This window comes from Brachionichthys hirsutus, chromosome 18 (assembly GCF_040956055.1).
Source record: "Brachionichthys hirsutus isolate HB-005 chromosome 18, CSIRO-AGI_Bhir_v1, whole genome shotgun sequence".
In the NCBI taxonomy this organism is placed as follows: Eukaryota; Metazoa; Chordata; class Actinopteri; order Lophiiformes; family Brachionichthyidae; genus Brachionichthys; species Brachionichthys hirsutus.
The window spans coordinates 9,400,249-9,427,068 of NC_090914.1; the positions used below are offsets into that span (position 1 = coordinate 9,400,249).

The 26,820-nt window shown below is 46.3% G+C and overlaps 5 protein-coding genes across 5 annotated transcripts; 3 read left to right on the plus strand and 2 right to left on the minus strand.

The window, feature by feature from the left end:
* Window positions 1–4,314: 4,314 nt before the first annotated feature.
* On the plus strand, window positions 4,315–4,998 carry LOC137907862 (nanos homolog 1-like). Its single transcript, XM_068752221.1, has one exon. The coding sequence runs from the start codon at window positions 4,315–4,317 to the stop codon at window positions 4,996–4,998; it is 684 nt and encodes a 227-aa protein (XP_068608322.1).
* Window positions 4,999–5,563: 565 nt separating this feature from the next.
* On the plus strand, window positions 5,564–8,055 carry neff2 (neuronal intermediate filament family member 2). The gene is given in 5 exon segments (XM_068752148.1): window positions 5,564–5,597; window positions 6,384–6,442; window positions 6,445–7,512; window positions 7,763–7,887; window positions 7,995–8,055. Coding segments are annotated over 5 exon segments (1,347 nt in total).
* A 1,164-nt stretch (window positions 8,056–9,219) lies between these two features.
* Window positions 9,220–11,439, plus strand: mrps26 (mitochondrial ribosomal protein S26). Its single transcript, XM_068751578.1, has 4 exons — window positions 9,220–9,575; window positions 9,700–9,846; window positions 9,943–10,066; window positions 10,237–11,439. Exons 1-4 carry the CDS (start codon window positions 9,355–9,357, stop codon window positions 10,366–10,368), a joined length of 624 nt encoding a protein of 207 aa, XP_068607679.1. The 5' UTR covers window positions 9,220–9,354; the 3' UTR covers window positions 10,369–11,439.
* loxl3b (lysyl oxidase-like 3b) lies at window positions 11,398–19,412 on the minus strand. The gene is made up of 14 exons (XM_068751576.1): window positions 19,133–19,412; window positions 18,527–18,690; window positions 17,436–17,653; window positions 15,705–15,912; window positions 15,266–15,446; window positions 14,981–15,135; window positions 14,202–14,372; window positions 13,459–13,614; window positions 12,754–12,913; window positions 12,431–12,674; window positions 12,206–12,321; window positions 11,877–12,013; window positions 11,640–11,751; window positions 11,398–11,535 (listed from the first exon to the last, which is right to left on the minus strand). The coding sequence occupies exons 1-14, from the start codon at window positions 19,407–19,409 to the stop codon at window positions 11,462–11,464; spliced, it is 2,373 nt and encodes a 790-aa protein (XP_068607677.1). The 5' UTR covers window positions 19,410–19,412; the 3' UTR covers window positions 11,398–11,461.
* Window positions 19,413–21,747: 2,335 nt separating this feature from the next.
* On the minus strand, window positions 21,748–26,627 carry pank2 (pantothenate kinase 2). The gene is made up of 7 exons (XM_068751577.1): window positions 26,327–26,627; window positions 25,556–25,908; window positions 25,120–25,373; window positions 23,342–23,518; window positions 23,096–23,219; window positions 22,699–22,824; window positions 21,748–22,621 (listed from the first exon to the last, which is right to left on the minus strand). The coding sequence occupies exons 1-7, from the start codon at window positions 26,523–26,525 to the stop codon at window positions 22,514–22,516; spliced, it is 1,341 nt and encodes a 446-aa protein (XP_068607678.1). The 5' UTR covers window positions 26,526–26,627; the 3' UTR covers window positions 21,748–22,513.
* Between the last annotated feature and the right edge of the window lie 193 nt (window positions 26,628–26,820).

The following is a 26,820-nucleotide window of genomic DNA, read 5'->3' on the forward strand; positions in this document are numbered from 1 at the left end:
TTTATGGACGGGGCGGATCCACGGCAGCAAGATGCAAGAAAGCGCTTGGAAAAGTCACACACTTCATTTTAGGATGTTCAGCTAATATAACGATATAGTATGAGATGTTTCAGCATTGATTATCATGTTTGTTGTTTATCTGTGTGCTTGCATTACCCCACATGTTTCAAATGAACATCAACTTTCATATATTCATGCTATCCTGTCTCCAAAATGCACTTTTTCCTCCTCTGAATGCTTATTTGAACATTCGCAAATTGCCACGAGGTGATTTTTCATCTCTGATCATTCACACGAAACAAACAGGACTGGATACTTTTTTCAACCGGATGAATTATAAATCAAAAATGTTTCCGCTTTTTGTCCTCAAACTGAGACGCCCCTCGTCAACAACCTCAGCGTGCAATTTCAGATCTGCACGTGAGCATATCGTAGAAAAACATCTCCCGACTGAGACGGGAATCCAACCGTCTCCCTCCAAATATGTTACAGCTCCTATCCATAAGTGATCAATCTCCTTGTAACGCGCAGTTTCAGGAAATTGGACGTGAGACGCCGCGTCCGCCGCCGAGAGCTAATGGTCCACGAGGTAGAAGAGTTTAGATGCAGAGTACAAGACAGGCTGTGTTTACAGTACAACGTAGGATACGGGAGGGTTTCTCCACTTGCCCAAAGGAAATATTTGCTTGCTTCTAAGCGATTGAAAGGAGAAGACTGTCGTGTTTACAGTAATTGCACAAATTTGTTCCGAAACTTTGATTTACTGCCGGGGCTTTGAGCCAATCTTCCGGACCCTGAAACATTTTCATCTGCTGCCATTTTACGGACGATCAGAAAACTGTAGCTGGCATGTCATATTTCTGAGCGGTTCATTTTGCTCGAGGTTCGCCGCGGCTTTTTTGGCGCTGCCTCTTGGGGTTTTGGGGTCAACCCTGAGGTCGTTTCTCTGCGTAACGGCTCTGCAAACCGAGGAATGGCTCGCTCGCCCATCAATCTGATGCACGCCATCGCTTTAAATGACTACAGCCAAACGCTTTCACAGGCACAGTCACCACTCTATAGCGCTATGCTACAACACATTGCACATCGCACAGGACTGCGTGCATGTATTTAAAAGGCATAGCGACGCCGCCGTTAGCATTGTGCTTCAACCGTACAGTAGATGCACATATCAGCATTGTCTTAGCGAAAGGTTATTCCCACCGGGGACACGACACGGGGACTTCAAACGCCTCGCAGTCCACTCGCCTGGCTGCACATCTTAAAAGCTCGACATGGTGTGTGGGACAATGGCGGCCCATCGAAAAAGCACTGTGGAAATCGGGGGCAATGGAATTTCCCCTGCATCATTAAAAAGGGATTGGCCTGTTCACTGCGCTCGTGGGAAGTGGCGCTAGTTAACCCAACAAAGGTGCTCTGGCAGCGGACCCCCAGAGATGAAGGGCATCACGGGGGCTCAGAGTCTCCTAATCCTCTCTGCCTCGTTGTACCGATACGCTCTAAACCCTTTGCCCACTTCCCGCTCTAATCTCTGCAGATTTGGGCGAGTTAAACAAGTTCCTGATCCACAGGCCGAAGCCTCCTCCTTCTCCTCCTCCTCCTCCTCCTCCTCCGCTTTGTGCTGTAAAGTTTAGTTAACATGAACCAGTGCTGGTGTTATTTAAGTATTGCTGGCTTACTGGGTTTGCTGGGTGGTACCGCAGCAGAACTAAACCGGCCCAGTTCAACATTTAAGATATTATTATATTATGTATCCATCAGCAGCAAAAACGATTTCCTGACCGAACAATCATTTTATGAATCAATGAGGTTGTTACAGTAAAGGTTTGGACCTTCGGAACAGAACCAGCTAACGTGATTGGCGTCAGGAAATTGGGAGGGAATTTCTTTGAAAGATAAACCAACAATCCAAAGATTCTTTTCTATTTTCTTAGACAAAAGAGATTAAAAAATGCCCAAAATATTCCGCATTTTAAACAACATTAATATTAAAGTGCACAGTTGGGTTTTCCTGAAGCGGATGCAATCCTTTCAGCTCCACTTCCCCCATGTCAAGAGGACACTGTGTCTGTGAGTGTGAATATATGAATGCTAACCGCCGGTGGGAGGAGGCCGAGTTTTCGGGGGGGGGGGGAATTGATCGCGAGCTGCATTTAGAGGGCCAGCAATCCTGACAAAACACTTGACAGGCCCAAAGCCACCTCCTAATTTAAGGTTGACCTTAGCTTGTTTAGCATTCTCCATTGCTGCTGGTGACAAAGACACGTGTCTGGGGTCGGGCTCAATGTGTGTGTGTGCGTGCGTGTGTGTGTGTGTGTGTGTGTGTGTGTGTGTGTGTGTGCATGTGCACAGATGGACGGACTGTTACAGATGCAGTCGTTTATCCCCGAGAGCAGGCAGAGGTCAGGGATCAAAGCCACGACTGATTCCCCTCCCGTCTTCAGCATCTGGGGATGTACAGGAACCAAGAATGAAGCGCTCCCTTGGCTGCATAATGTGGTTTGCACAATGAATGCAGGGAAAGGTGCGTCAGGGTCGGGGGCTGCTTCTGTGTCCCCGTGCGTTTGCATGGAAGTGAGAGTGTGCGTGTGTGTCATTAGTGGCAGTGTAGCTGGGGCACACACACACACACACACACACACACACACACAGCCGGGTCTGGAGAAGCCTTTTAATTAAGGGATTTGTTAATTTTCTATTCAACTTGGCAGTGATGGATGGGGTTGCAGCGCATGCCCACCTCGCCCTGGGCTGTTGGGCAGGCAGCGCTGCGTAGGAGGCCTCCGGGTGCGATCATCACACTCCTCATCACAAGTGAAGAGTTTTAACCCTTTAGAAGCTCTCGGACGGTTCTGTTCTGAGAAAGAACTTCTGTGAATATTTGTGATGTGATGCTACTCTGAATTCTCCTAGAACGGATGAATATTTTCCTTTGTTGCTTCAAGAGCGCTCTAGGAACCCTGAAGCAGCAGAGACACGTGTCACATTGGCCTCCACGCAATTTATCTATTGTGATTTGGCAGCCATTCATCCTTTAAAACGCTCTCTCGTGATTTTCTTTGTGCGCGGAAAGCCGGAGGTGACCTTGAAAATGCACCATGCGGTTTATTCTGATGATAATTTATTCTCGCTCATCACAAATTGTCTCACTAACACAATTTTCTTCATGCCACTCTTTTTTTAAAAGTGATTTTAGCATAATTTAACATCAAATCTAATCCTTTTGTAAACCAAATTTCTCTTTCTTCAGCATTTATGCGGCTTGCTGATGAACACAAACCGAGAACCCAGGAGTATGAACATGCAACAGTGGATTTTTGATTTTATGTATTCTTGCTTTCTATAAAACAGAACAAGATCAACAACAGAGAAAGGCTGATATTGATTTATTTCATTTCCCAGCGATGGCAAACTGGATCTGGGCTCCGATTTTAAAACACTCAGCATATTCGGATTTAATGCATATTAATGACGTTAAATCGGCCAATGTAGAACAGGAGCAGGGAGGAAAACGGCTTCCTATTGGTTCATCGGTGCAGGAAGTGATTTGTTCATGCGATCAAATGCATCCTCCTGATTTTTGTCGTCTTCACCCTCTGTGCCATCGTGACATTTTAATGAAACGCAGTCAGTCTTGTGTTCTTTGGTTTTCTCTCACGTTGAGAAACTTTGCAGTTGGAAAATAAAAGGCGATGTTTCGTTTCACGATGTTGTCTGTGGCACCGTGGGGCTTTGTCCCATTTTTAAAAGCAACCCTGATGATGTCACCAGCCTATAAAAAGCATGGTCCTATAAACCCTGTCTTTAGGATGAGATATTAGAGCTAACAAAAGGTCAAACTGAAGGCCTCTTAATAACTGGTATCGATGCAGCTGAAGGCAAGTTCAAAACATTTTACAGCCCAACATTACATTTACACAAAGTAGAAATCACTGGGTCAAAGGTGACGCTTTAACCCAGAGTCAACACCGGACTGGATTATTGAAGGAATAACGAACCATCAGAAGGAAAATAATCACCTCTGATCCAACAGGGTGAATAATTCTGTTGTAACACAAAGAGAAACTCTTTCCATGTCAGTGCGGTGGGAGGGAAACTGATTTTCTGTTCTGCAGCCCGTCCTATGAGGCCGAACCAAACCACGCCCCCCCCCCCCCGGTTTTATTCTGGGGGGGGGGGTTATCTGCGCCTACATGTTGACTACGCTGCAGACTAGCCCCCAGCAGGAGAGGAAAGCAGAGCCCCTCCGCAGACTCCCCCAATGCTGACAGACTCCCCATCCGAAGCGACTTTAAACTCCGCAGCTCCGACAGGATGGAGTTCTTAGACGGTGGCTACCTGGACGCGCGCTCCCCCTGCGATTACACCTTTAATTTCTGGAACGACTACCTCGGCCTGTCGACACTTGTCGCCAAAAACAAGACGCACAATCCATCCTGCAGCCCCAACTCTATAACCGAGTCTCTTAAAGCGACCCTGGGTCTGGAGGACGACTCCCCGGTTTGCTCCTGCGTAATTGCGCACGGCAGGGACAGCGACGGACACTTGGAGTGCTATTGCGCGGCACCGGGCTCCCCGCCGATCTCCATCTATGATCTCAAGGAGCGCATATCGCTCCTCCGGCCGTACGCGCGCCTCTCCGGTGACCCGCCGCTCGGAGACGGAGACTCGTCCTCCCACCGGGGAAGCTTCGCCAGCCTCGACCTGCTCTCCGTGGACAGAAGACGCAAGCAGACTCCAAGGTGCAAGCCGGAGCCGAAGGTGTGCGTCTTCTGCCGGAATAACGGCGCGCCGGAGGAGGTTTACGGCACCCACATCCTGAAGACGGCCGACGGCAGGGTGCTGTGCCCCATCCTGCGCGCGTACACCTGCCCCCTCTGCAGCGCCAACGGCGACAACGCGCACACCATCAAGTACTGTCCGCTGTCGAAGGACCAGGCGAGCCAGAGAGTGGCAAAGGGGGGGCGAGCGGTCGGCAAAAGGCTGAAGATCTTCTAAGTTGGAGCTGCGCTGTAAATTACGAGTGATTTTAGAGGCCGTGCCCCCATTTAAAGCACACGTTTGGAGAGAAATAACGCAAGAGCTTTTCTTTTTAATGCGTAATTTGTCATGTTTTCGGCTAGAATTGCGCGCGACAGCCCCCCCCCCCGTAACGCTCCTTAAGATCCAAAATGAACCAAAGTACTGTACAGATCGACCTGTGAATGGTGTCATGAGAAGACGCTGTGTTTCAACCAAACAGCTTATTCAGTTTATTATGAATGCAGATACAAGAATGTCTAATCCCACCGTTGATTGCCCCCCCCGGATGTAAACACCACGCAGGATGCAATATATATATTTGAAATCGAGCACATTCTGTTCGCTGAATTCAATGTTTTCTACCAAAGGAATACACTTTTTTTTATCGTTTGTATGTCTTATATTCTAATTTGTGATATTTTCTTTATGTGGACAATATTTTGCAGGTTTTAACGGAATGCGTCACAGTGGAAGGCAGACCTGACTGTTTGCAGCTCACCTGTAAGCGCTTCAAAAGCTCTAAAAGCTTTATTGTTCCAACATGGAGATTCCTGTAATTCTTGTAAATATTAAAGGTGTGAACACTTTTAGAAATGAAACGCCTGACATTCCAAAGTCTTTACCTGTCAATAGAAATGTTTTTATGTGTACTTTATTTTTACTTTATGTATCATTGGGAAATATATTCACTGTAAATGATCTCTGAATAAACGTGTAATTTTTACTTTCTTTGACCGTGAAAGACTGAAATGAATTTTAGTCGTCATGAATGAATGAGTTAAGAGTATTTGTTTTTCGCCTGAAAGCGTCTCAGTCCCACAGAGGAGCGCTGCAATTGCGCCACCTAGCGTTCAAACCTCCAAATATCAATCAATCAAATCTTTATTTGCAGACACAATGGTCCAATTAAAAAGGATCAGGCTGTTTACTGAATTGGATGATTCTAAAGGGATTCTGTACCATATAATGATTAAAACATCTAAATGCTGGTCTTTTAAGAGATTTGCCCACCCTCACGTTGCCTTTCTGCACTATATTGTGATTATGGGATGGACAAGCCATTTTTTGCAAGGTTCACCCCAGTCTTTGCGAGCCTGCGTAAAGCAGAATGAAATATGCAGTAGTGAGCAGTGAGGATAATCCAATAAAAGTGGTTTAAAGGGCAGAGGAAAGGAAAAATCCGCTCTACTGCATCGACTCTGGCTGTCATGGATGTGAGAGAGTCTGAAAACCAACCGCCTCTCTTCGCTGCAGCAGTCGGCTATTGGCCTGTGATGCTTCCCCGTGGCGGAGGGAGGAGGAGGAGGAGGAGGCTCGCTTTATAAAAGCCGGGGATCTGCAGCATCATTGAGCTGGTGCAGTGCAAAAACGCTCGCTCATCCTCACCGATGGTGTGCAGAACAAGGGGGACATAAAACCCTTCTGAAGCTACAAACATCCATAACCTTATCTTAAACAGACCAAAAAAAAACAACAATCATCATGAGCTTCGACTCCCCTCTCTCTTACTCTCGCCCTTGGAGCAACTACAGAGGCACTCGCTCCATCTCCAAAGTCTCCGCGTCTCCCTCCATCTTCTCGTCTCCTCGAGCTCCTCCTTCCGGGAAGAGGATCCCGAGGCTGACTTCCTCCTCCCTGCCGGATGGGCCGGAGCGGACGGACCTGGCCCAGGCCAGCTCCCTCAACGCGGAGCTGCTGGGCCTGCGCTCCCACGAGAGGGAGCAGCTGGTGGACCTGAACGACCGCTTCGCCACCTACGTCGAGAAGGTGAGGCACCTGGAGCTGCAGAACCGGGCCCTGTTGGCCGAGCTGGAGGCGCTGAGGAGGCGGCAGAACAACCCGTCACGTCTGCAGGCTCTCTACGAGGACCAGGCGCGGAGCTTGAGGGCCATGATCGACCGCGAGGACGGGGAGAAGCTGCGGATGGAGACGGGGAGAGACTACCTGCAAGATATGCATGAGCAAATGAAGGAGTGCTACGAGGAGGAGTTGAGCCGACGCATGGATGCTGAGGAGGTCCTGCAGAGGGCCAGGGAGGAGGCCAGCAAGGCCGTGCTCGCCGGCTGTGACGCCGAGGCCACTGTGGGCTCCCTGTGTGATGAATTGGTGTTCCTGAGGAAAGTCTTTGAGGAGGAACAAGTGGAGCTGCAGGCCCAGCTTCAGGTGGCCAACATCAGTGTGCACACGGAGGTGTCCCGGCCTGACCTCTCCACCGCCCTGCGAGACGTCCGGACTCAGTACGAGCGGCTGGCAAGCAAGAACATGCAGGCGGCCGAGGACTGGTACAAGAGCAAGTTTGTGAGCGTGGCGGAGATGGCCAGCAAAAACAACGAGGCGGTGCACGCCATCCGGGAGGAGACCACGGAGTACCGGCGGCTGCTTCGATCCCGCTCCTTGGAGATTGAAGCTCTAAGAAACGCCGTCGACTTGCTGCATAAGCAAATGGAGGACCTGGAGGAGACGCAAGCCGAGGAGGTGGCAACCTACCAGGTGATATTTGGCTCCTGTGCCGTATGAATGCTCAACCAGTAGGAGAACGTGAACTAATGTGATGTGCCCCGCTTCCTGCCCGGCTGATATTCAGGGTAAGACAAGATGGCGTCATATTTATGGACAGCATTCACAGTAAAGTGAGACGGCGGGTGAAAGCGGTGCTCCTTTTAGACACGATGCATCCATCCATTCATTTTGTGCGAGTGTTGTAACCGTCCCCTTTGTGTTCCCTTCCTACGGCCCACAGACGAGGATAAACGAACTGGAGCAGGATGTCGCCGGCGCCAAGCAGGAGATGGCGCGCTACCTGAAAGAGTACCAAGACCTCCTGAACGTCAAGATGGCCCTCGACATTGAAATCGCTGCGTACAGGTGAGAGCTGGGTTTAACCGCTTTTGCTTGTGTAAAGGTTTTAAACCAGATATGACCCCCCCCCCCCCCCGCCATCCCATCTCTCTCTCTCTCTTTTTTCCTTACAGAAAACTCTTGGAGGGGGAAGAAATCCGACTGGCTTACCCTTCCCTTGCTGCCCTAAACTAAAACCTTTAAGTGGCAAACCCGGCATAAACCTATACCCCCCCCCCCCCTCACCCCCCCTTTCTCTCCCTCACGCCCCTCTTCCATCGTCGAAACGGTAAAACAACGCTCATTTCCCCTCAAGACAGACGTGCCCTTGTGCCAAGCAAGAGGTCCACCAGGAGTCCCCCTTCTTCTACACACAACAGGAAGACGCAGAGCGGCTGCGCTGCTTTAGCTTCAGAGCTGCTTCGGCTTGCAGTATTGTTTTAAGGTCCAAACATCAGAGTTACTATTTGACTCTCCTGAAGCCTCGTTGTGCAAACACTTGACCAATTGTTTGTGGAGCAAGGGAATAATGTTTGGACTTTTATCTGTGGGAGTTCTATCAGTCCACAATGAGCTGTTCTTGCATGTCTGCTTCTGCAGTGAACCGGTAACCTTAAAGGTGTATTTTAGTTATTCTTCCTCTGCATTTACATCTACAAAAAAGGTTTGGTTTAAAAAACAAAAAACAGCGAGTTGGGGGGGGTCTTCCCACGTGGCCTGTTGTGTAAAGCTCGACTGTCTTTTATTGCTAAACCTTCTTGGACGTGCAAATGCTGCAGAAGAACAATCGTTACTGGATTTACTTCGTGTGTCTTGCGGCTTCTTTGCGTTAGATTTTCTTTTCTGTGAGTCTTTTCTGCTGAAGGCGTTTACACCTGTGACACGAATACAAGGTCTGCACCGTCGTGCTCAGCGTGCCTCTATTCTGAGCTGAATAAACATAGAATTGATCTGCAAGCCAGCATCTCGTGTTTTCCTTCGACCTCCTGGTAGAATTTGTCACATCGGTATTCTTGTCCACCTGAATCACTCCTCACTTACAGTAGGGACACGGCAGCAATGCACCATTTCCCATCCTCCCATGCTCCCGGCCAGCTGACTGCAGCAGTATTTGTGTTCAGGATAATCCACCAGACTGACATCAGGCGTCCTCACTTAACGATGGAAAAACACACAAAACACACATTTGATATTGATCAAATCATTTCCATTCACAGGCAAAGAAAATTGTGCTCATTTATATCTGAATAGACTGTCTATATATTCTTAATGGAGCAAACACAACTCGAAGCGACCGACGGATGGCGCTAGGATCTTAACACGCGCTACTTCCGTATTCACTTCCGCCGGTCAGAGGTCACCAAGATGGCCGCTGCCTTGTGTCGATAACATTTGTGTCTCAATGTTAAGTTAACTAGTTCTCTTCGGGCCCAAATGTTGTGATTATTCTCGCACCATAATCGGAGTCTGTTAGCACATCTTGAAAGGTGCGACATGTTCCGGGTATTCGGCGGGAGGAGCGTCCGGGCGGCCCGGCTCCTCGCACCCAGGACCGCTGTTCTCGTGGAGCCTGTCCGCGGTAGAAAATCCCGCAACGACCCTAAAGCGAAGTCCAAGGAGGGTCGAATCAAACTGCCTCCTCCGGTCGATCCGGTGGAGATGGTGGTCCTCAGGGAGAGGTTCTCGGAATACCGGTTGATCGTGAAGGCGCTCCGGTAAGATGCTAATGATGGATTAGCATTTCACCACAGGTTGTGTCCAGTGTGATTTAACGCACTGTTAAAGCGCTGATTTCATAAGCATATGTGGATTTGATTCGTTTTTTGGTGTGCTTGCCAGCGTGGAGTTCAGGGAAGAGATGCTTCGGAAAAAGTACGAGGAGGAGACCGGCTCCCTGGCGGAGGAGAGGATGAGGCAGGAGGTGGAGGAGCATCGCGCCCTCATGGCCTTTAATGTCCAGGAGAACAGTCGCTTGCTCAAACTCAGGTGAGAAGAAAGTGAAAATGACACTGCATGCATTAATCAGTAGCTGAATAAAAACACGATTGAGTAATTTAATATGTTCCCTCTGTGTTTTTTCAGGATGCAGAGGATCCAGGAGGAACAAAAGGAAGCAGAGCGTAAGAAGGCTGAAGCTGCCCTCCAGCATGAACAAGAAGAGCAGGAATTCATCAAAGAAAAAGAAAGGGAAATTCTGCAGCTTCAGGTTGGATTTTATTATCATTATGGGAGATGATGTTTTCACCCGAGCCTGTTTGTAGTTTGGATGGTTTATGCAATAACTATTTTTTGGTTTAGCTCGGGATAAAGATTTGTTAAAGCGTTGGAACCGGATCCAGATGAATAACAAAAATGTTTGCTTGCATTGGTTTGCAGGAGGATGTGAAGAATTTCATCACTCCGGAGAATTTGGATCAGCGCATAGAAGAGTCTTTGGATAATCCGAAGAATTACAACTTTTCCATTGACAAAGAAGGGAGGGTTGTGAAACAGACGATTCTGCAGTGAAACGCGGGACCGTCCTGGATGATTAAGGAAAACTGTTGTCTTTGATACAGGATGCGTCCAATTCACCCTGAAAGAAACTCGTGTCCCTGGATACGTGATGGACATGAAGGCCACACTGCTTTTATTTTTCATGGCGTCGATTCTTTTTCTTCTTTATTTCAGTTCTGATTATTACTGTCTTCTCCTGATTTGTACATGCAGTAAATTCATGCTAATTAAAGAAGAGTCTTATTATTCACTCTACATTGAGAAGACGCTCCACGGCGTCCAAGAGGAGTTTTCACCCTTCAAATTTGACATCCACCTTTGCTTAAAAGGAAGAGAAATAAATCAAGATGACATTACAGCGAAGATAAGGAGATGCAGCACAATTATGAATCAGCTTTTTATTTAGTGCAGTGGGGGTGAATACTTCGGCACATGTTCAGCTTTCCTTTGAGGGTAAGTGTAGTTTTCCCAGATATGATCTATCCTCTGGCTCTAAATGATTAAAACACAGACTAGTAGAACTACAGACGCTTCAGACCGACAGTAATACGAATGAACCAGTGTTCTTGAACAGTTTGATAGTAGCAATAAATAAATACACAAAGCTGTTAAGACGTACTGATGAGCTTTTATATATATATATAGCTTCCCAGTAACATTTCAGTCTTTCAGGATATTCAATTTCTCCTGTCCATCATGCCCAGTATGAAGTTGCACTCAAGACCAGTAGGACTTTTCTCGGAGCTCCTGTTCACGCCTTGTTTTTTTTTTTTTGCTAATCCACCTCAGGTAGTTTTTAATAATAAAAAAATCTGGTAATAAAAAAGCTGCAACATTAAACTGAAGGCTGTGTGTTTGTCGTACACGGACTTAGTGACTGACTACATATTTTATTATTAAAAGGGTTGCATCAATTAACAGACTTAAAATAAAGACACATTAGCAGTTGAATATTTAAGTATACGAATATAAAACACATTCACTAGATGGAAAAGTACCGCAGGTTTCTTCCACGAATCCAAATGCTCTGATATGCTGATACCCTGAGGGTTGGTGTCTTTCTATCAAATCTCTTCGGCTCTCGTGTTGTTGAAATGTTCACCGATTAGGAAACCTGGTTGTTCAGCTGCCCCGGGTATTTCTCAAACCTCTTCTCGGCCTCTTCGCTGAAGGCGTCGCCTGTAAGGATCAAAAGACGGAGCAGCGAGAAGAGATTCAGACGCAGCCGGATTCAATGTCGACATCTTCAGCGTGTTCTTTTTTTTTTTTTTGCGACCGCTCACCGACGTGGCAGTTGTGGAGCCAGACTCGGTTCCCGTCATATTTGCAGTTGCATTTCATGGCGTTGTTGGTGAAGTCGCTCTCAGCCACCTCGTGATTTGGATTGATGACAATCTGAGGAGGCAAGAAACGTGACATCGTTTCTTTTCCTACTCATCCAGGTCATGGTAGATCTCGGCGTTGAACAAAGCCGACGTTATTTTGACCTCCGCTCCACGAATAACGTTGCATATGCTCACTTGAAAAATGTAGTTTCCAGGTCTGACGTCTGTGATGTCGACCCACTGGCAGTCGATATCGTGGCGGTACAAATCCCAGCAGCCCACGGTGATGCCCTGATCGCCAAAGTTGGCGCACTCGTACCGCTTGGAAACACCTGGGTTAGTAAACCACAGCTTTAGTCACAGCATAATTCCATTAATAGTTATAACGGTCTGATGATGTCATGCATCTTCATAACAGTCACACACTCAATAGTTCATTCACCCAAATTGAATACTGTGACCGTATCCATAGGAACAGACTTAAGAGGAGCTCCTATTTGCAAAGAAATTGTTGGAAATCTCACCGTCTTGGCAGTCGGTGTCCTCCAGACAGAAACTGGCTTTGTGTCCCTCGGCCACTTTGGATCCGTTGGCGTTCAGCAGATCGTAGTGGGTGAAGATGTCCATGCTGTGGTAGTGTCTGTGTGGAACACAGCAAGAAAAGGCTGACGAGCAAACATCACATCTGAATTCTGCCTCCTGTTTCCCCCTCTCGAGCCGTGCTCTGGAACCCGTTGCCAAACATTTACCCATGGCAGGCGTGCCAGACCCATGAGTGCCGCCCAGCTTTGGGCTTGAAGTCGGCCCGGCCGATGTTGTTGATCTGGGAGGAGAAACGGAGCAGGCGTCGGTGTCCGTAGGGCCAGTTGGCCTTGGCGGCAGATTTGGACAGGCAGTCCTCCTCGGCAGCGCAGTAGAGCATGTGCAGGGGACGATCCTCAATGTAAACCGTCTGCTGCACCAGAGGGGCGTTCAGGACGAGGTCAGAGGTCGCTAGGCAGAACCGGGATTACACTTAAATGATGTTCCGCAGAGAACTCAAGATTTTATTCTTTGTGTTGTCGTCACTCACTCTCAGAACAAATAACTCCTGCTGCAAACTTCGCTGCCGACTTCTGGCAGCTGACCGTTTTGTGACGCTGGCACTGACTCAGAGACATCTCGCTCCCCTTGCATTTGACGCCGCTCATCACCATCTCCGTCACGTTGCTGCTGTCCCAGTACCAGGTTTCCTTAGATGGGGGGGGGGGGGGGGGGGGGGGGTTCACATGACAGGAAAGAATGAGAGTTCAATGTGATGCTACTGATCTGTTTTTCAGATGTTCATGACTCACTTTTTGGCTGCAAACCGATGAACTAGAGGGGCTTGTTTTTTTAGACAGATTCAACGGTACTAAGTAAAATACTACTTACTGGAAAGCTTCTCAGTTCCACACTGCCGTCAATGTGACTTAAATATAGTAAAGTATTAAAGTCAAAGTATAACTTAAATCTCATCCTGATGCATTTACTTTTACTTTTTTGACTATACAAGATAATTATGTCAAAATTCTGATAGAAAATTTCAGGGGGAAAAATTACGCATCTCTTCTGCTTTCTTCTTTTCTGCTGTGATATGCAGATTTTTTTTCTTAAGATGATATATTTAATATCAAGCTACTTTCGGTTGTGCTTGAAATACCTCATGTTGATCTAATGAAAGAGTCCAGGCTGACCGGATCGGATCAAACAAACATTTTCAATATCTTATCGGGAAAGGCTATTAAGTCCGACTTACATTGACTGCATGCATGGCGTAGCCGAGCCCTAGCTGCCTGCAAACCACCATGGCTTCCTTGGTGGTCCAGCCTGTGCTGCACACTGTGCCCCACTTGGAACCAACCTGAACCTCCACCCGGCCCTCATAATGGAGCCGGCCACCCACTATCCGGATCTGAGGAAATACCCTGCTGGGAGTCAGTGGAGGGACACGTTTCCTGTCCCGTGCTCGGACACAGTCCTCCAGCAGTGGAGGGTGTGTCACTGAAGCAGCAGTTTGGTTGGACTTTTAAAAGAGTGGAGAACATGCTTTAAAGATGAGGTCATCTCTTGACCTCATCTCATGGCTTTTGGAGTCTATTTGATCCGTTGCTGTCCACATAGCAAAAGACATACGTCCATGTCCTCCACATGGACTATTAATGCACCATTAAAGGAACAGCTGACCCAAAGTAAAGAAATATTACTTTATTTCTATCAACAAATGCATTTTCAATTTTTGGTAAACAATTCCTTTAATACACGCATATATGTTCACAATACTCCAAAAATATACACGGCAACCATTAGCATGATAGCATTGGGTTTTCAGCACTATAACTACAATGAGTACGCAGCACGTATCAGATAAAGTATTTGAACATATATGCGTGGACTTAACTACTTGAAAGCACTGCTTTAAAATGGGGAGAGTTATATTTACAAATGTTAAATGTACAGGTGTGCTGCAGCACGCCGACCTCAGCGGTGCTATTGACCTACTTGCACGCCCTGGTTAGCATAGCCTAAGCCCAGTTGCCTGCAGGCCACCATGGCCTCCTTGGTGGTCCAGGTCTCCCCACAGATCAGACCCCAGCTCTGAGATCCATTAGCATCTGAGCTCAGCACCTCCAAACGTCCCTCGTAACGGGTCCGTCCCCCCGCGAGTCGGATCTGTGTGGGGGCCAAAGGGGTTAGAGACCACAAAGAAGGGCGTAGATACACAAGGGCCGGGCCGGGCTGGTTAAACCTCTATTTTTTTTAGCTGATGTTGTCATTGGACTTACTTTACATGTATGTATGTAATTGAAAATTGTAAAAGTTGTTATCCCACTTAGTCCGGCCTCTTTGTGCATCTACAGGAAACATGGAAGAGTAAGATCTGAATAGCCAGAAATACTCAGCGTTAAAGGGACGTCACAAAAAGCAGCTGCACCCGGAGCCGTTTCCGAGACAGACAGGTAAGTCAGGAAACACAAAGCCAGAACATCAGACAAAAACGGCGATGCTGATTTTTGTGACGGCGATAAAGAAGCAGTGATGGAGAGTTAAAATGTGGGAAGTCCTTTGATGCGGCGAGTTAGACCAAACTGACAGGACCACCGGGGCAGCAGAGGATTAAATGACGACACAATTAAATGGCATGAAACAAAACAATCCCAAGATCTTGCCTGAAGCAGCAGCAGCAGAAACTAAAAAGATGTCTTTTCACAGAACTTCCAGTCCTCATTCAACACATTCTTTTTTTATAAGACTCTTAAGATGGAACTTTTATCTCTGACCGAGTTCTCCAGGCCCATGTAGGGTATGTTGCAGCGGACGCCAGCGTCCTCCGTGTGCTGACAGTCCTCTGATGTGATGTTCTTAAAGGGACAGCTCCAGATGGACCTCTCCTGACCGGCGCACTTCACCTCGTTCATGTAGATCGGACCCATTCCTGGGGGGACAGACAGAAAGCAAAGCATGATGGGGAAAAGATCACAGATTTTAATGTTAATTTTATTTTTCACTTGGAATTCTATCAGAAGAAAGAAATCTGAATTCCCATATGACATTCTTTTCCTCGCCTTGTCCCATTCTGCTTCCGGTGAGAGCCTCCTTGGCGCTGCCGAAGCCGAGCTCCCTGCAGACGACGCTCGCCGATTGCAGGTTCCAGCGGTCGTCGCACACCGTTCCCCACTCGCTGTCCTTCAGCACCTCCACCCGACCTTCGCCAAGTCTGGCCCCTCCCTTCAGCCTCACGTTCCTCTAGACAACAATCAGACAAGTGAAATGATATTTGAATCCACAGTATTCATTCATTCACGTCAGCTAGTAACTTCCACTTTTCTCGCTTTGCGGGTGACAGGAGTTGCTGGAGCCAATCCCAGCTTGCTATGGGCGAGGGGCGGGGTACACCCCGAATGCGTCGCCAGAGCATCGCAGGGCCACACAGAGATAACAACCATTCATGCACACACTCACACACTACGGACAATTTGGAGTAACATTTTTAGACAACTTTACAGACGTTCGAAGTTTTCGTTTCAAGCCGCTCTTCTGGATGAACAACGGCCCCGGCATGCAGCTGACCACAGCCGCCATGCCTCCCACGCAGGACACGGTGGCGTTTGGCTTCCTGAACTCCAGCGGGCAGGCGGCCAGGTGGATCTCCGTGCCGGCACACGCCACAGAGTGAATGTGGAAGACGCTCTTCTGACGCTCCAAATACAACCTGCAGGGAGCAGAGACAGGGAAAGACGACGATGACGGAAGCCTTCACTGTGTCGGAATGGGAAAGCGTCCGTACACTCCAGAGTTTTCTGGCAGTAAAAAAAAAAAATGGAATTAGGGTTCTAAAATTCTGATTCAGAATACTTTATTAATCCCAAAGGGAAAAGAAAATGCATAGAAAAATACACATCTAGCATTTTCTCATCCGTCTGATTGTCTCTTTGGTTTAATAGCATTAGTCTGTGCCACTTTTCGGAGCCACAAGTATTTGGTTCTTTTCAGACAGCTTGAATTCACCCACTGAGTGAATTCCCATTGTCCTGGGATTACCTTTTGTCGGGGCTGCTCTTTTTAGACTTAGAGTTAGCTTTAGCTTTGGATGCTGGCCTGCAAGGTAAACACGCAATGACGTTAAACGTGGAGATATAGTGTTCCCAAGGATGCATCGCCTTCAGCACAGAGGATGTAAACAGAGACAAAAATGGGACGGGAGCCCAGATTCATTGAAAGGGACACATCCTTTTAAAACAGAAATAAAAGCACAACAAACAACTGAATCACTTTGTGTCATCTTGACACATTTTATCCACACGAGCTCATAGAAACTGCATGGCCAAAAGTATGTGGACACACAGCCCAGCATTGATCTCAATCCCAGGTCATGGAAATATTATCGCTACGGGATAGAATGATTTGTTATACAATAGTTTACATTTATTGATATGAAAGAATCGGACTGGCTGCCACAAAACCCTGACCTCACCTTCTGAATGTGTGCATGGTGTCCGCCTACCTTTGGCCACGTACGACGGGTATGGCAGGCGAAGCATGACCATTAACACTGTAGCCAATGTGAACCTCGAGTTGCCACATTGATTTTGTTGGATGAATGGCATTGCTTTTAATTTCCTGACCGCCAAAATGAAGTCTAAAAGTTCCCATTGTCGGTAGAAATGTGAACGAGAACTGCAACCCATTCACATGCTGCATATCACAACGATATGACGGGAAGAGGAGAGACGGGAGCGTCGTCCAACAGGAAAACCACCGTCTGCACTGGAATGAGCAGCGAGCAGACGAAGGTTTTCCAGACGGTGTACCTTCCACCGGCCGGAACGTTAATCTTTGGCCTGGAGACCTTCTCAGCCGCTCGCTTTCTCAGCCGTCTGCAACAGTAGGACAGCCAAATTCCATCACACACACACACACACACACACACACACACTGCTGCTGCGCACATATCGTCACGGTAACGCGCGCGCGAGAAGCTGTGGCGTCAGACATTTTTTAAATTCCACAAGTTTCCTGTATATTATGTTAGGGAATTCAGGAGAGGAGGTTTTCCAAGCTACAATATTACAGACCGGGAAGCCACAAAGATGAGTCACTTCCACTAAATGGTTACAGATTTCTCTCTTGTCTTTTTCTCTTCTTTGACATGTTCCTTTTTTTGACTGGCACAGAAGAATTTGTCAGTTGCAGCTTTAAATTATGAATCATGTCTGAAATAAGACCTTCACTTACTTGTAGACGTTCCTGTTGACTTTCTTCTCATGGGGGAAACCCAGCATGCCACAGACCACACGCGTGTTTTTGATGGTCCATCCCAGGTCGCAGATCTGCGCCCAGCCGTCTTTGTACTTCACCTCCACCACACCCTCCGTGATGGGCAGCCGCCTTTTGGCCGTGGCGAACACGGGCCGAAGTCGCACCTCCTCCATCTTGTCCTCATCAACGTGAGCCTGCATGGAAGGAGTTTAGACTATAAGAAATCTTAAAACCTCATGGATGATTTCTTCTGTGCTCTCGTATAAGAAACCAAACTGTGAGTCGCTGCTGCGAAGGAGAGCAACTCCTCTCTAATCCTCCCATTTACAGTTCCTCAGTGGGAAACATGGCCATCTTTATTTACCACAGAGTTATTTCTGCCGTGGTTTATGTGTGGAAAAAAAAACTAGCTATGGTCAGAAGTCTGGATGGCACATCTGACCGTGACTACCAGCCAGAGAGGAGAAACCGTTCCAACGCCCACTCATCCTTATGAAACTGCTTTCACGGGATCATTCTACGGGACAGAAAAACCTCATTTAAGTTCATGCAGCCGGATCCCCGGTCTAACCTTGTTCACCTCTGACCAGTCAAAATTTGAACTGTCTGGAAACAGCTCACACCTTTCTTTATAGGGGGGGGGGGGGGGGGGGGGGCATTCTCTGCATAGCTGGTGTGGTGTTGTTTTTTTAAACATATGAAACCAACATTTATTTGTGGAGAAAATTATTTATAATAATAATACTCTCCATGAAGTGAAATGATTTTACTATTCAAGAAAACCTTAAATAAGTTAGTTCAGTCCACAAATGAAAAAAATAAATTGTCAAGAACATTTTTCTCAGTTTCCATATCCAAGATTATAAATACTAAATAAATAGGTATAGAGTAAAAGATTTATATTTGTGGCATCTGCCAGGATCTTTTCCAGAACTTCTCCATGATAAGATGATAGAGGCCAAACTACAACCGTGTGGCTGACATTTCAAAACCATAAGGAGACAAATTAAAGAGTTGCTGAGAAAAGGAACAACATTCACATCTGAAACGTTCATTTAGAGACTTACATCAATCACATTTGACTCCACAAAACCAGGGATCCTCTCGTCTTTGCAGACGACCCCTGCGTCCTCGTCGTGAGTGCAGTCGCTGTTACCCCAGCCGCGAGACTTGCAGAGTTCGATGCTCTTCTCCCCTCCGTTGCAAAGCACGTTGTCCAGCCAGATTCTCCCTGGACAGGCAGCAGACTGTCAGTGTGGATCCAGCACGCTGCCAGGTCTGCAGAGAGCAATCAGTCCAGGCCTGGAAGTGACATCGTGGCTACAAGCTAACATAGCCGCACTTCAGACAAGAAGCTGAATGTAAATGTTTAAAATAGAGGTGACATTTCATTGATTTGCTATTTCGTTTCCAGTTTCCAGGTGATCGTTTCACTCAGAAAGTGCATCAAATGTTCATTCTGAAAATGAAATCAATGCACAATTCCATTCATTTTCATTTTGTGAAAGTGCAAGGTGAGAAGAGAGGCATTCTGGGATATGTGCAGTGAGCTTGTGCTGCGTTTACAGAAATTCTATCCACGTGTTTGCATTTCTCAAATTTCATAATATCCTTTTCGATGAAACACAATGATCTCAATCTTTGCCGCCACAACGGGCCGATGAGCCTCTTACCTTGACCCTTGCCGTATTTGGCGCTGTGAGCCCATCCCGTGGCTGAGACAAAGCCCATTTGGCGACAGAGGACATTGGCGTTTGCTAAAGAGAAGTCGTCGTCGCAGATGGTTCCCCACTCTCCCTTGTAGGAAATCTCCACCCGACCCTCGTTGTGTTTTCGCGGGTATCCAGCCAGTCTGACCTTTAGCCGTTCTGGAGTCGGCGCCGGCGTGGTCTGAGCCAAACAGCACGTGATCCACGAGCCGAGCAGAAGGCCGAACGCTAACCGCGGCATGCATCTGGACTTCTCCATAGCTTCAGCTGTATGGGAGAGAAAGGAAAGGAAACCGCTAAGCGTTAGACCTGCTGGAGGAGTGTAATTAAAAGCATGTGGTTGCTCGGGAGTCTGGCTGGGGGGGGGGGACAACGTGTAAAAATGTGTCGACATGGATGTTCATGAATTAAATCATAAATCCAGCTTCTCCATCGATTGCCTTTCAAATTCCATTGAGCAGGAATCCCTTTCACTCAGCACATTTTCTTCTGGAGTTGAAGTTCATTCATATTTCTTGGTATTTAAAACATGTTTTTCCCCCATAATAAGTTAAATATCTTGGAAAATTCCTGTGCGGTTCTGGTAGAAACATTAACACAAACCTGCTATTGATAACTTAACGCCTCTCTCTCTCAGCTTTTAGCAAGTGTGTGTGTGTGTGGGGGGGGGTGTTCCTTTGGACACACAACTACAGTAGTGTGATGTGTCTGAACAGAAGCCACAGACCGAGGTTGTATGTCTGAGTCCAGTTCCACAGTTTATGGAAGGACACACAGGTTTACACACAGTTTTAGCTTCTGTGATTTTTGCAAGCTTTTTTCTGCCCCCATGTCCAACCTCCTGATGAATTAATGTATGAAACAGAGCAGAAGATTTTGGGGGGAAATGCATGATGGGCTATAAACTACATCCTGGTTTGTTGCCTGCCCCTAAAAAGGCAGCAGAATTAGGGTTCAGTCGTTCCCTACTTCCATAACACACATCCATCTGACCGGCCTCCTCCTCCTTCGTGCCCAGAGATCTGCAGCTTGTTATTCTTGGGACAAAAAAAAGAAGAAGCTTGGAGTGAAAGCTCTCTGGGCAACAAAGGAGATTTTCTAACTGTGCTGCTGTTGACCTCAGGAAGTCAGAGAAAGTTTGTTTAGACCATTCGCAGCGTCGGAATGAACAGTTTTATGGACAGGATAAAGTTACACCACTCATTTAACGTCACAATTTGACAGATTTCTTTTACATTTTAAAATTGGTTCTACATTTATATGAAAGGCAGGATTTATGTTACCGGTACTTGTTTTTTGGACCCTAATTACCGCTGTAAAAATCCTACTGTATTCTCCATTACATAAATGCATGTTGCTTCTATTGTGATGTTTTTTAATTTGGTTTATGAAAGTTAATAAGTCGTGCGACAAAGCAAATTTGCAAATAAACACATCTGTTGAAGTCTTTGGAGCGTATATATATCCCAGATATAGAAACAAAGGGAAATGCACGGTGGTTTGCTATGATCTCTGAGAATGTGTAATTATGGTTTGATGGTTTTTCTCCACCTAAAAGATTCCTGATGCAAACTACACAGATGTCATAGTTTCCAAAATCAAGAGAGAACTTTTGGGCGGTACTTCCACACACAGTAGATGCTGTCTGCGTGTTTTAAGTTCTTGAAGTTCAGTTTATGATCAATTTAGATAAGCTACAGGCTTTTTGGCTTGTTAGGCAGTGAAAATGTTGATCTGTCACTACAAAGAAAACGAGACAAAAGAAGCTTCATGTATCCCACAAAGTTTAATTATTATCTATAACGTAGTTTTTGCGCAATTCTCCTGATCACTGGTTTATTCTGCTTACCTTATCGTCCCAGTAGAGACACGACGGGGTCCTGAATTTATCTGATCCACTGACCCCCCCCCCCCCCCCCCCCAAAAAAAAACAAAAGGTTAATTAATATCCAAGTATTATCTCCATTAATCTCCGCGTAAGGATTCCATTTATCGACCAATTACTCCTCGACTATTGTGCGCAGCCCTCACTGAGGAAGAGGAGGAAGAAGAGGCAGCAGGAGTGAAGTGGGCTGGATTTACTCTGTGGAAGGACACTGACTCTTTCATGCGTGGTTCTCTAACAGGCTGTCCTCTCTTCCCCGGCTGGAAGAGAGGACAGCCTAATAAAATATTCCTTTATTATAAAATGTATTTTAACAATAATATGAATATTTCACAGCATATATCAGCTCTACAAACAAGTTTTCCTTTCCCTGAACTTTTAATTGAAATAATCTCTGGAGCGCCTGCGTCACTTCTGGCATGTTGTGGTGGGCGTGTCCACCGGCCTACGTGCGTTGCTTGACGGAAAGCTGCTCTGGAGGAGGGATGAAAAGGACATTTTGGACAAATCGCAATTCTTCTTTTTGAGCCCGCCCCCTAGTTCAATCAGCGCATGCTGCAGAAGCGTTCAGACTGAAACCAGAAATGATTCCCTATAAGTAAAATAACTTGACTATAAATTTAAATGTGTATTTTGTTACATTTACTGCATTGTTCTTGAATGTAACGTGGCAACAAACAGCCGCACTGCGACATCAGTAAACGTCATTTTAATTCACATTGCATTACACATGCATTCATTCCATGAACATGACAGGCACTTCATTTCAAGTTGATTTTACTGCGTATAAAATTAAATTACATCATTTAAATTCCAACAGTTGGGAACTAAGTCTATTCATTAGGTAGATTGCGATGCATTTGATCCCTGTAACCATCGAGGGACACGTTACGGAACAAAGGGATTACATTAAAATGGGACAAATAAGCACAACAAAAATAATAATCACATTTTTCAAGCACTACTATTTAACTCCCTTGACAGAACGAAAGACTGACCGTTTAACGTGGTTGAATTAAAAACATCTGAAACCGGATTTAACATTAAAGACGCATCTACTTTTAGTCATAACAGAACCCGTGAAATATCATTTAACAGCTTTACACAGTGAGGGACGCAGTGACTCAGAGCGACACACCAATAAATGACTTAATCATTCAGTTTATCAAGAGGATTATGGCAATATCCAGAGCACATTATAATACACTGGAAATCTGAATCAACAGTGAATAATTTTGGAGTTCGACGACCTAAAACTCAACTGGGGTAAATAAATAAATGAGGCCGGGTGATGACGGGTTGTTGTTAGTTTTTCAGGCAACCGTGGTGAATTTCCTTTGGATCAAACATAACTCCTTTTTGAAACAGACAATGACTCTGTCAGCTCTTACAGCTTTGGTCCATGCAGGACACGGATTTTCATCCACCTACATCCCACTGTGGAATTATTTCTGGACAATCTAAAGTGCTAATGGTCTCTTAGAGACAAGTGCTTCTTCGGACGCAGTTCGGACGGATGAGGAAGGATGCAGGAGCTCCAACAGTGCGCCGACTGCTCCAAAGTAGCCCTAGCAAGAGGAAATAACAGTTAGACATCCAGTCAAAGCACAAAACTCTGAGGACAACGAACGCTCTAGCTATTTACCTCGTGCCGTAGGAAGAGCGCCTTGAGCTGTCCCTTGGACCAGTAGTCCATGGCGTAGGCCAACAGCTTCATGGACAGGGTGTTCACTCTGAGGAAGTTGCCCACGAACACCACCCTCTCGATGTTCTTCAGCCAAACAGAATCAAATAGTATTATGGGTTTACTTCTGGAAAGGAGGTGATGTTTTCAGCTTCACTTTCAATTAATTATACCCCCCCCCTGCCCCTCCATGCATTGGGTGGAGGGAGACAGAGAAACACCGCAGCTCACCTCCTCTCCGCCTTCATAGCCCTGTACAATGCTGCTTGATCCAGATGCCACAAGGCAGCACCGTAAAGAGGCTGAACGCAGAGAGGAAAAAGCAGGAAAAAGCCAGCTACGCCCCCCCACCACTAACCTCATTGAGAGCACACATCCGGGTGATGGAGCCGATGTTATTGGTGATGGTGACCAGCGTGGCCCTGGCCAGGTCCTCTTTGGACACCGACTCCCTCTTCTCTTTGGACACCATGTTGCCAAAACTACCAAATCAAAACACACAAGAAGAATCTCAATAGGATAATCCTTTTTTAAATACATTGACAGTCTGAAATCACCCTGCAATGGCAAACAGTAAGTGAAAAGAGCCGCTGTCAACTCGTACCTTGAGGCTACAGCCCAGCCTGGAAGCCCAAACTTCTCATAGTCGCCTCCATAGATGTCCCGAACCAGCTTGTCCACTCGGGTGCTCTCCCCTTGAGAAGCTATTTCTAGAGCTTCCTCGAAAGTTGAGCAGCCGGTCAGCAAGCAACAGAGTCCCAGGAAGGTCCCACCGCCGAGGCTGGAAACAGACACACACAAACACACACGGTTGTTGTTTTTAATAAACTGTTGCCACCCGTTCTAGCCTGCCTGTACACAATTCTTCACTTCCTTTCCATAACGCTGCAGGAGGTCGTTGTTAACCCGAGCCTCGACAGATGCGGTATGTCTTTCTTATTCACACTAGCATTTTGTAGTTTGGGAAATGTTTACGCCAGGTGCCATTCCTGACACAACTCTCTGCATTTATCCGGGCTCTAGATAAACAAGGGAGAAACTGGCATTGCTAAGTTACCGGTAGCTCCTGCTAACCACACTACCTGCATCGTGAGGCTGCATCAGTTCATATTTAAGTGATTGCCTGTTTAAAACTTGTATTTTCTTCTTTTTACAGAATAATTAGGTGACTGCAGGAGGAATTAATGGAGGAACTCTATAAAATATCTGAGAATTTTCAGATCATAATATGCCAAATCACAGATATTGATATATAAATATATATAATATAATATTATTTATATATAATATAATATATATTATTTATATATAATATAATATATATAATATAATATATATAATATAATATATATAAATAATAATTATAATAATAATATCCCAATTCTCAGCATTCTAATTACATTTTGGTATTTCGGTCAAAAATGTAGGTCAAAGTATCAAAGCGTTGATTGGCTGAGCGGAATGTAGGCCAAAGGTTGACCGGATGCGCAGAATGTAGATCAAAAATGCAACAATGTAACAGCGTTGACCTGGTAAGCGGCGGATGACGGATTTCCGGTTAAGCGTGATGACGTTTCACAACATCCGGCATGGCGACAGGAAGCCTTGCTTCGCTTCTGTTTACGAGTTACGGAATATTTCGTGATGTTGAAATGTCTCCTGTTAGTTTAAATATATAGTGAAACTACACTTTAACTATGTCGTCGACGCTGCTGCAGAATATTTCTGGGGGAAAGGGCTTTATTGATTGTAGCATTATGGAATCGAGAGAAGGTAAATAAATAGCGCTACTGTTAGCTTAGCTAGAGTTAGCATCGCTAATTTTTCTGTAAAAAGAAGAAAATACAAGTTTTAAACAGGAAACCAATTAAATATGAACTCCTGCTGAAAGCGTATACACACTATTATATACTTATGCAATAGGAATAGTCTCATTTTGTATCGCTTGATCTCTAGTTGCATCTGAAGCGGCGCTAACGCGTCATTTGATTGCTACTCCATCCGTCTGTTTCGGTCGTCTTACTCTGTTGATGAAGATGATTCGGTTCTGTCGCTGCTTCTCATGACGGCTTAGTGTGAACGTCGTACGCATAAAAGAAGTGGACTGATGGAGGGACATTAACGTACGAATCGCTGCCTCTGTCCTGAAGGTTATATTCATTTGCATTAAAATCTGAACTAATGGAGAGGATTGTTGTTTTTTTCAAATATGCACAATTACACTATAACTGATGTTATATTCCCATTATTATGCTGTATGTCATTAACATAAGAGATCTGAAAAGCACATATTTGGAAAGTCAAGTATGTTGCTCTCAGAAATCCTACGTGACTAATAATCAGAGTTCACCAGCCTGTGGACATAAAGTCACCTTCAATTACCTGGTCCCGGTGACCCGCTTGTAGTCATTCTCCGAGTAGACAGCAAGGATGCTGACCCCAGACCCAATGTTGACCAGCAGCAGAGGGTAGGGGTTCTCCAGTGTATAGGGCCTCTGAATGCAATGATCTGGGTCTGTGGGATTCTCAAAGTAGTAGCACTCTGACAGTCCACTGGAAACCACCGAGTCGATGTACAACACTCCCCGAACCAAACAGTCCAGCTCGTCCAGCTTGTGGAGCTGCAGGTCTGCCATCTTTTTGTTATTGATGAGAGGAAGAGAGAACACGGATTGCATGAACAAGGAGATGAGAGTAAGAGAACACACAGGAAGGAAACTGGAGGAACAAAAGATGGCGCCCCCCCCCCCCCCCTACCTGCCCATCCTCACTGATCAGCCTGTTAAAAACAAGCGAAAGAGAGGAAATTCAAACCCACCGTGCGGAAATCAGACTCAAACTTGTACGCGCCGCCTCCCGTGGCACAGAGGGTGGTGTGGAGGCTGGAGAAGTGCTTGTTGCGGCCCATCTGCAGGAAGGCGGGCAGGTCATGGGTGGGGAAGCGGATGAAGTGCAGGATCCCCGTCCTGCCACACATGGTCAGGTCCTGCAGCTCCAGGTGAACGTCTCTGATGCCCGTCTTACCGTAGGCAGTGTTGGAGGTCAGGTAGCGCCTGATGCTCTTCAGGTTCTCCACCTCTTCCTGCTCCTCCTCTGCTGTGATGTCTTTGGGCTCAAAATACACCAGCTTCACCAGAGTGCCTCCGATGTCCATCCCGAACCAGGGAAAGGCTGCGATATATGCAAAAAATACTCTCATGAATAATGCTTATAGTTTTATTTTAAAATGATTTTTTATCGTGTTACATCTAAATGCATTGGATAAACACGAGCGGTGTCTCATTGTCGGCCGACATAACAAGCAGCAGTACAGTGTGCACCGCCATCGCCATCTTGTTGCGAAATAGAACCTGGCTATTTACTGTCGATATTACATTGTAATACCGATTGCAGAATGTTCGTTCCGATTGATTATGCTGCTACTGGTATTCGTTTATAGCTATAGCGCCCGCTAACTTAATGTATTCTCTCTTTTATTTTATGTTTTATATCTAACTACAGTTTCAGTGGAACGCCTCTTGTTTTCATAAACACGCAACCTTCCCCGGTGTATATCCTTAGCCCACGATAGCAAACGCAAAACACCTACGAGGCCTCGTTTTCTTCACCGAATCGGCCCGATGTCTGGTGGGTCGGTCGGACGGGGCTCTCCCCGCGGACTCGGCTGCCTCACTGCCCGGTTTGTGACTGAAATAACCGGGCATCTCCCTGTTGAGCCGCGGCTGCTTCGTGGGCGTTTCGTCCTCGTCGATGCCTCCAACATCTTGTTGGTGGTCATTGAACGCCATTGAAAATTAGTTTAGCATTTATGGTAACCTAAACCATTTGGACTTAAAAGTCTTCTCCAGACAACGAAGTCCGAGGGTTTATCAGCGGACTAGCGCTAATAAGCTACTAAACACAGTAAGCAGCGACGTTCCACAGACGCGGGCGGGATACGCCTCCTTTTTATATTCGCTGTCAAGCCTGAAGGGGGCGTAGTCAGTGGGTGACCGACGCCTGTCCTAACAAATCAAAAATGAAAACGCCAGCGACGTCACGTGTTTCTTTAGTTTTGGGTCACACTAAAAAAAACAATGTGCC

Excerpts from the sequence above, each read along its gene's own strand:
- mrps26 (XM_068751578.1), top strand. The coding sequence starts at position 9,355 with ATGTTCCGGGTATTCGGCGGGAGGAGCGTCCGGGCGGCCCGGCTCCTC. Across the intron at positions 9,576-9,699 it reads TTGATCGTGAAGGCGCTCCG|CGTGGAGTTCAGGGAAGAGA; the intron begins GTAAGATGCTAA and ends TGTGCTTGCCAG. Across the intron at positions 10,067-10,236 it reads GGGAAATTCTGCAGCTTCAG|GAGGATGTGAAGAATTTCAT; the intron begins GTTGGATTTTAT and ends ATTGGTTTGCAG.
- LOC137907862 (XM_068752221.1), top strand. The coding sequence starts at position 4,315 with ATGGAGTTCTTAGACGGTGGCTACCTGGACGCGCGCTCCCCCTGCGAT.
- loxl3b (XM_068751576.1), bottom strand. The coding sequence starts at position 19,409 with ATGCCGCGGTTAGCGTTCGGCCTTCTGCTCGGCTCGTGGATCACGTGC. Across the intron at positions 12,914-13,458 it reads ACGCCATGCATGCAGTCAAT|GAAACCTGGTACTGGGACAG; the intron begins GTAAGTCGGACT and ends CCCCCATCTAAG. Across the intron at positions 12,014-12,205 it reads GGACACCGACTGCCAAGACG|GTGTTTCCAAGCGGTACGAG; the intron begins GTGAGATTTCCA and ends TTACTAACCCAG.
- pank2 (XM_068751577.1), bottom strand. The coding sequence starts at position 26,525 with ATGGCGTTCAATGACCACCAACAAGATGTTGGAGGCATCGACGAGGAC. Across the intron at positions 25,909-26,326 it reads GGTGAAGAAAACGAGGCCTC|CCTTTCCCTGGTTCGGGATG; the intron begins GTAGGTGTTTTG and ends CATATATCGCAG. Across the intron at positions 23,519-25,119 it reads AAGCGGGTCACCGGGACCAG|CCTCGGCGGTGGGACCTTCC; the intron begins GTAATTGAAGGT and ends GTCTGTTTCCAG.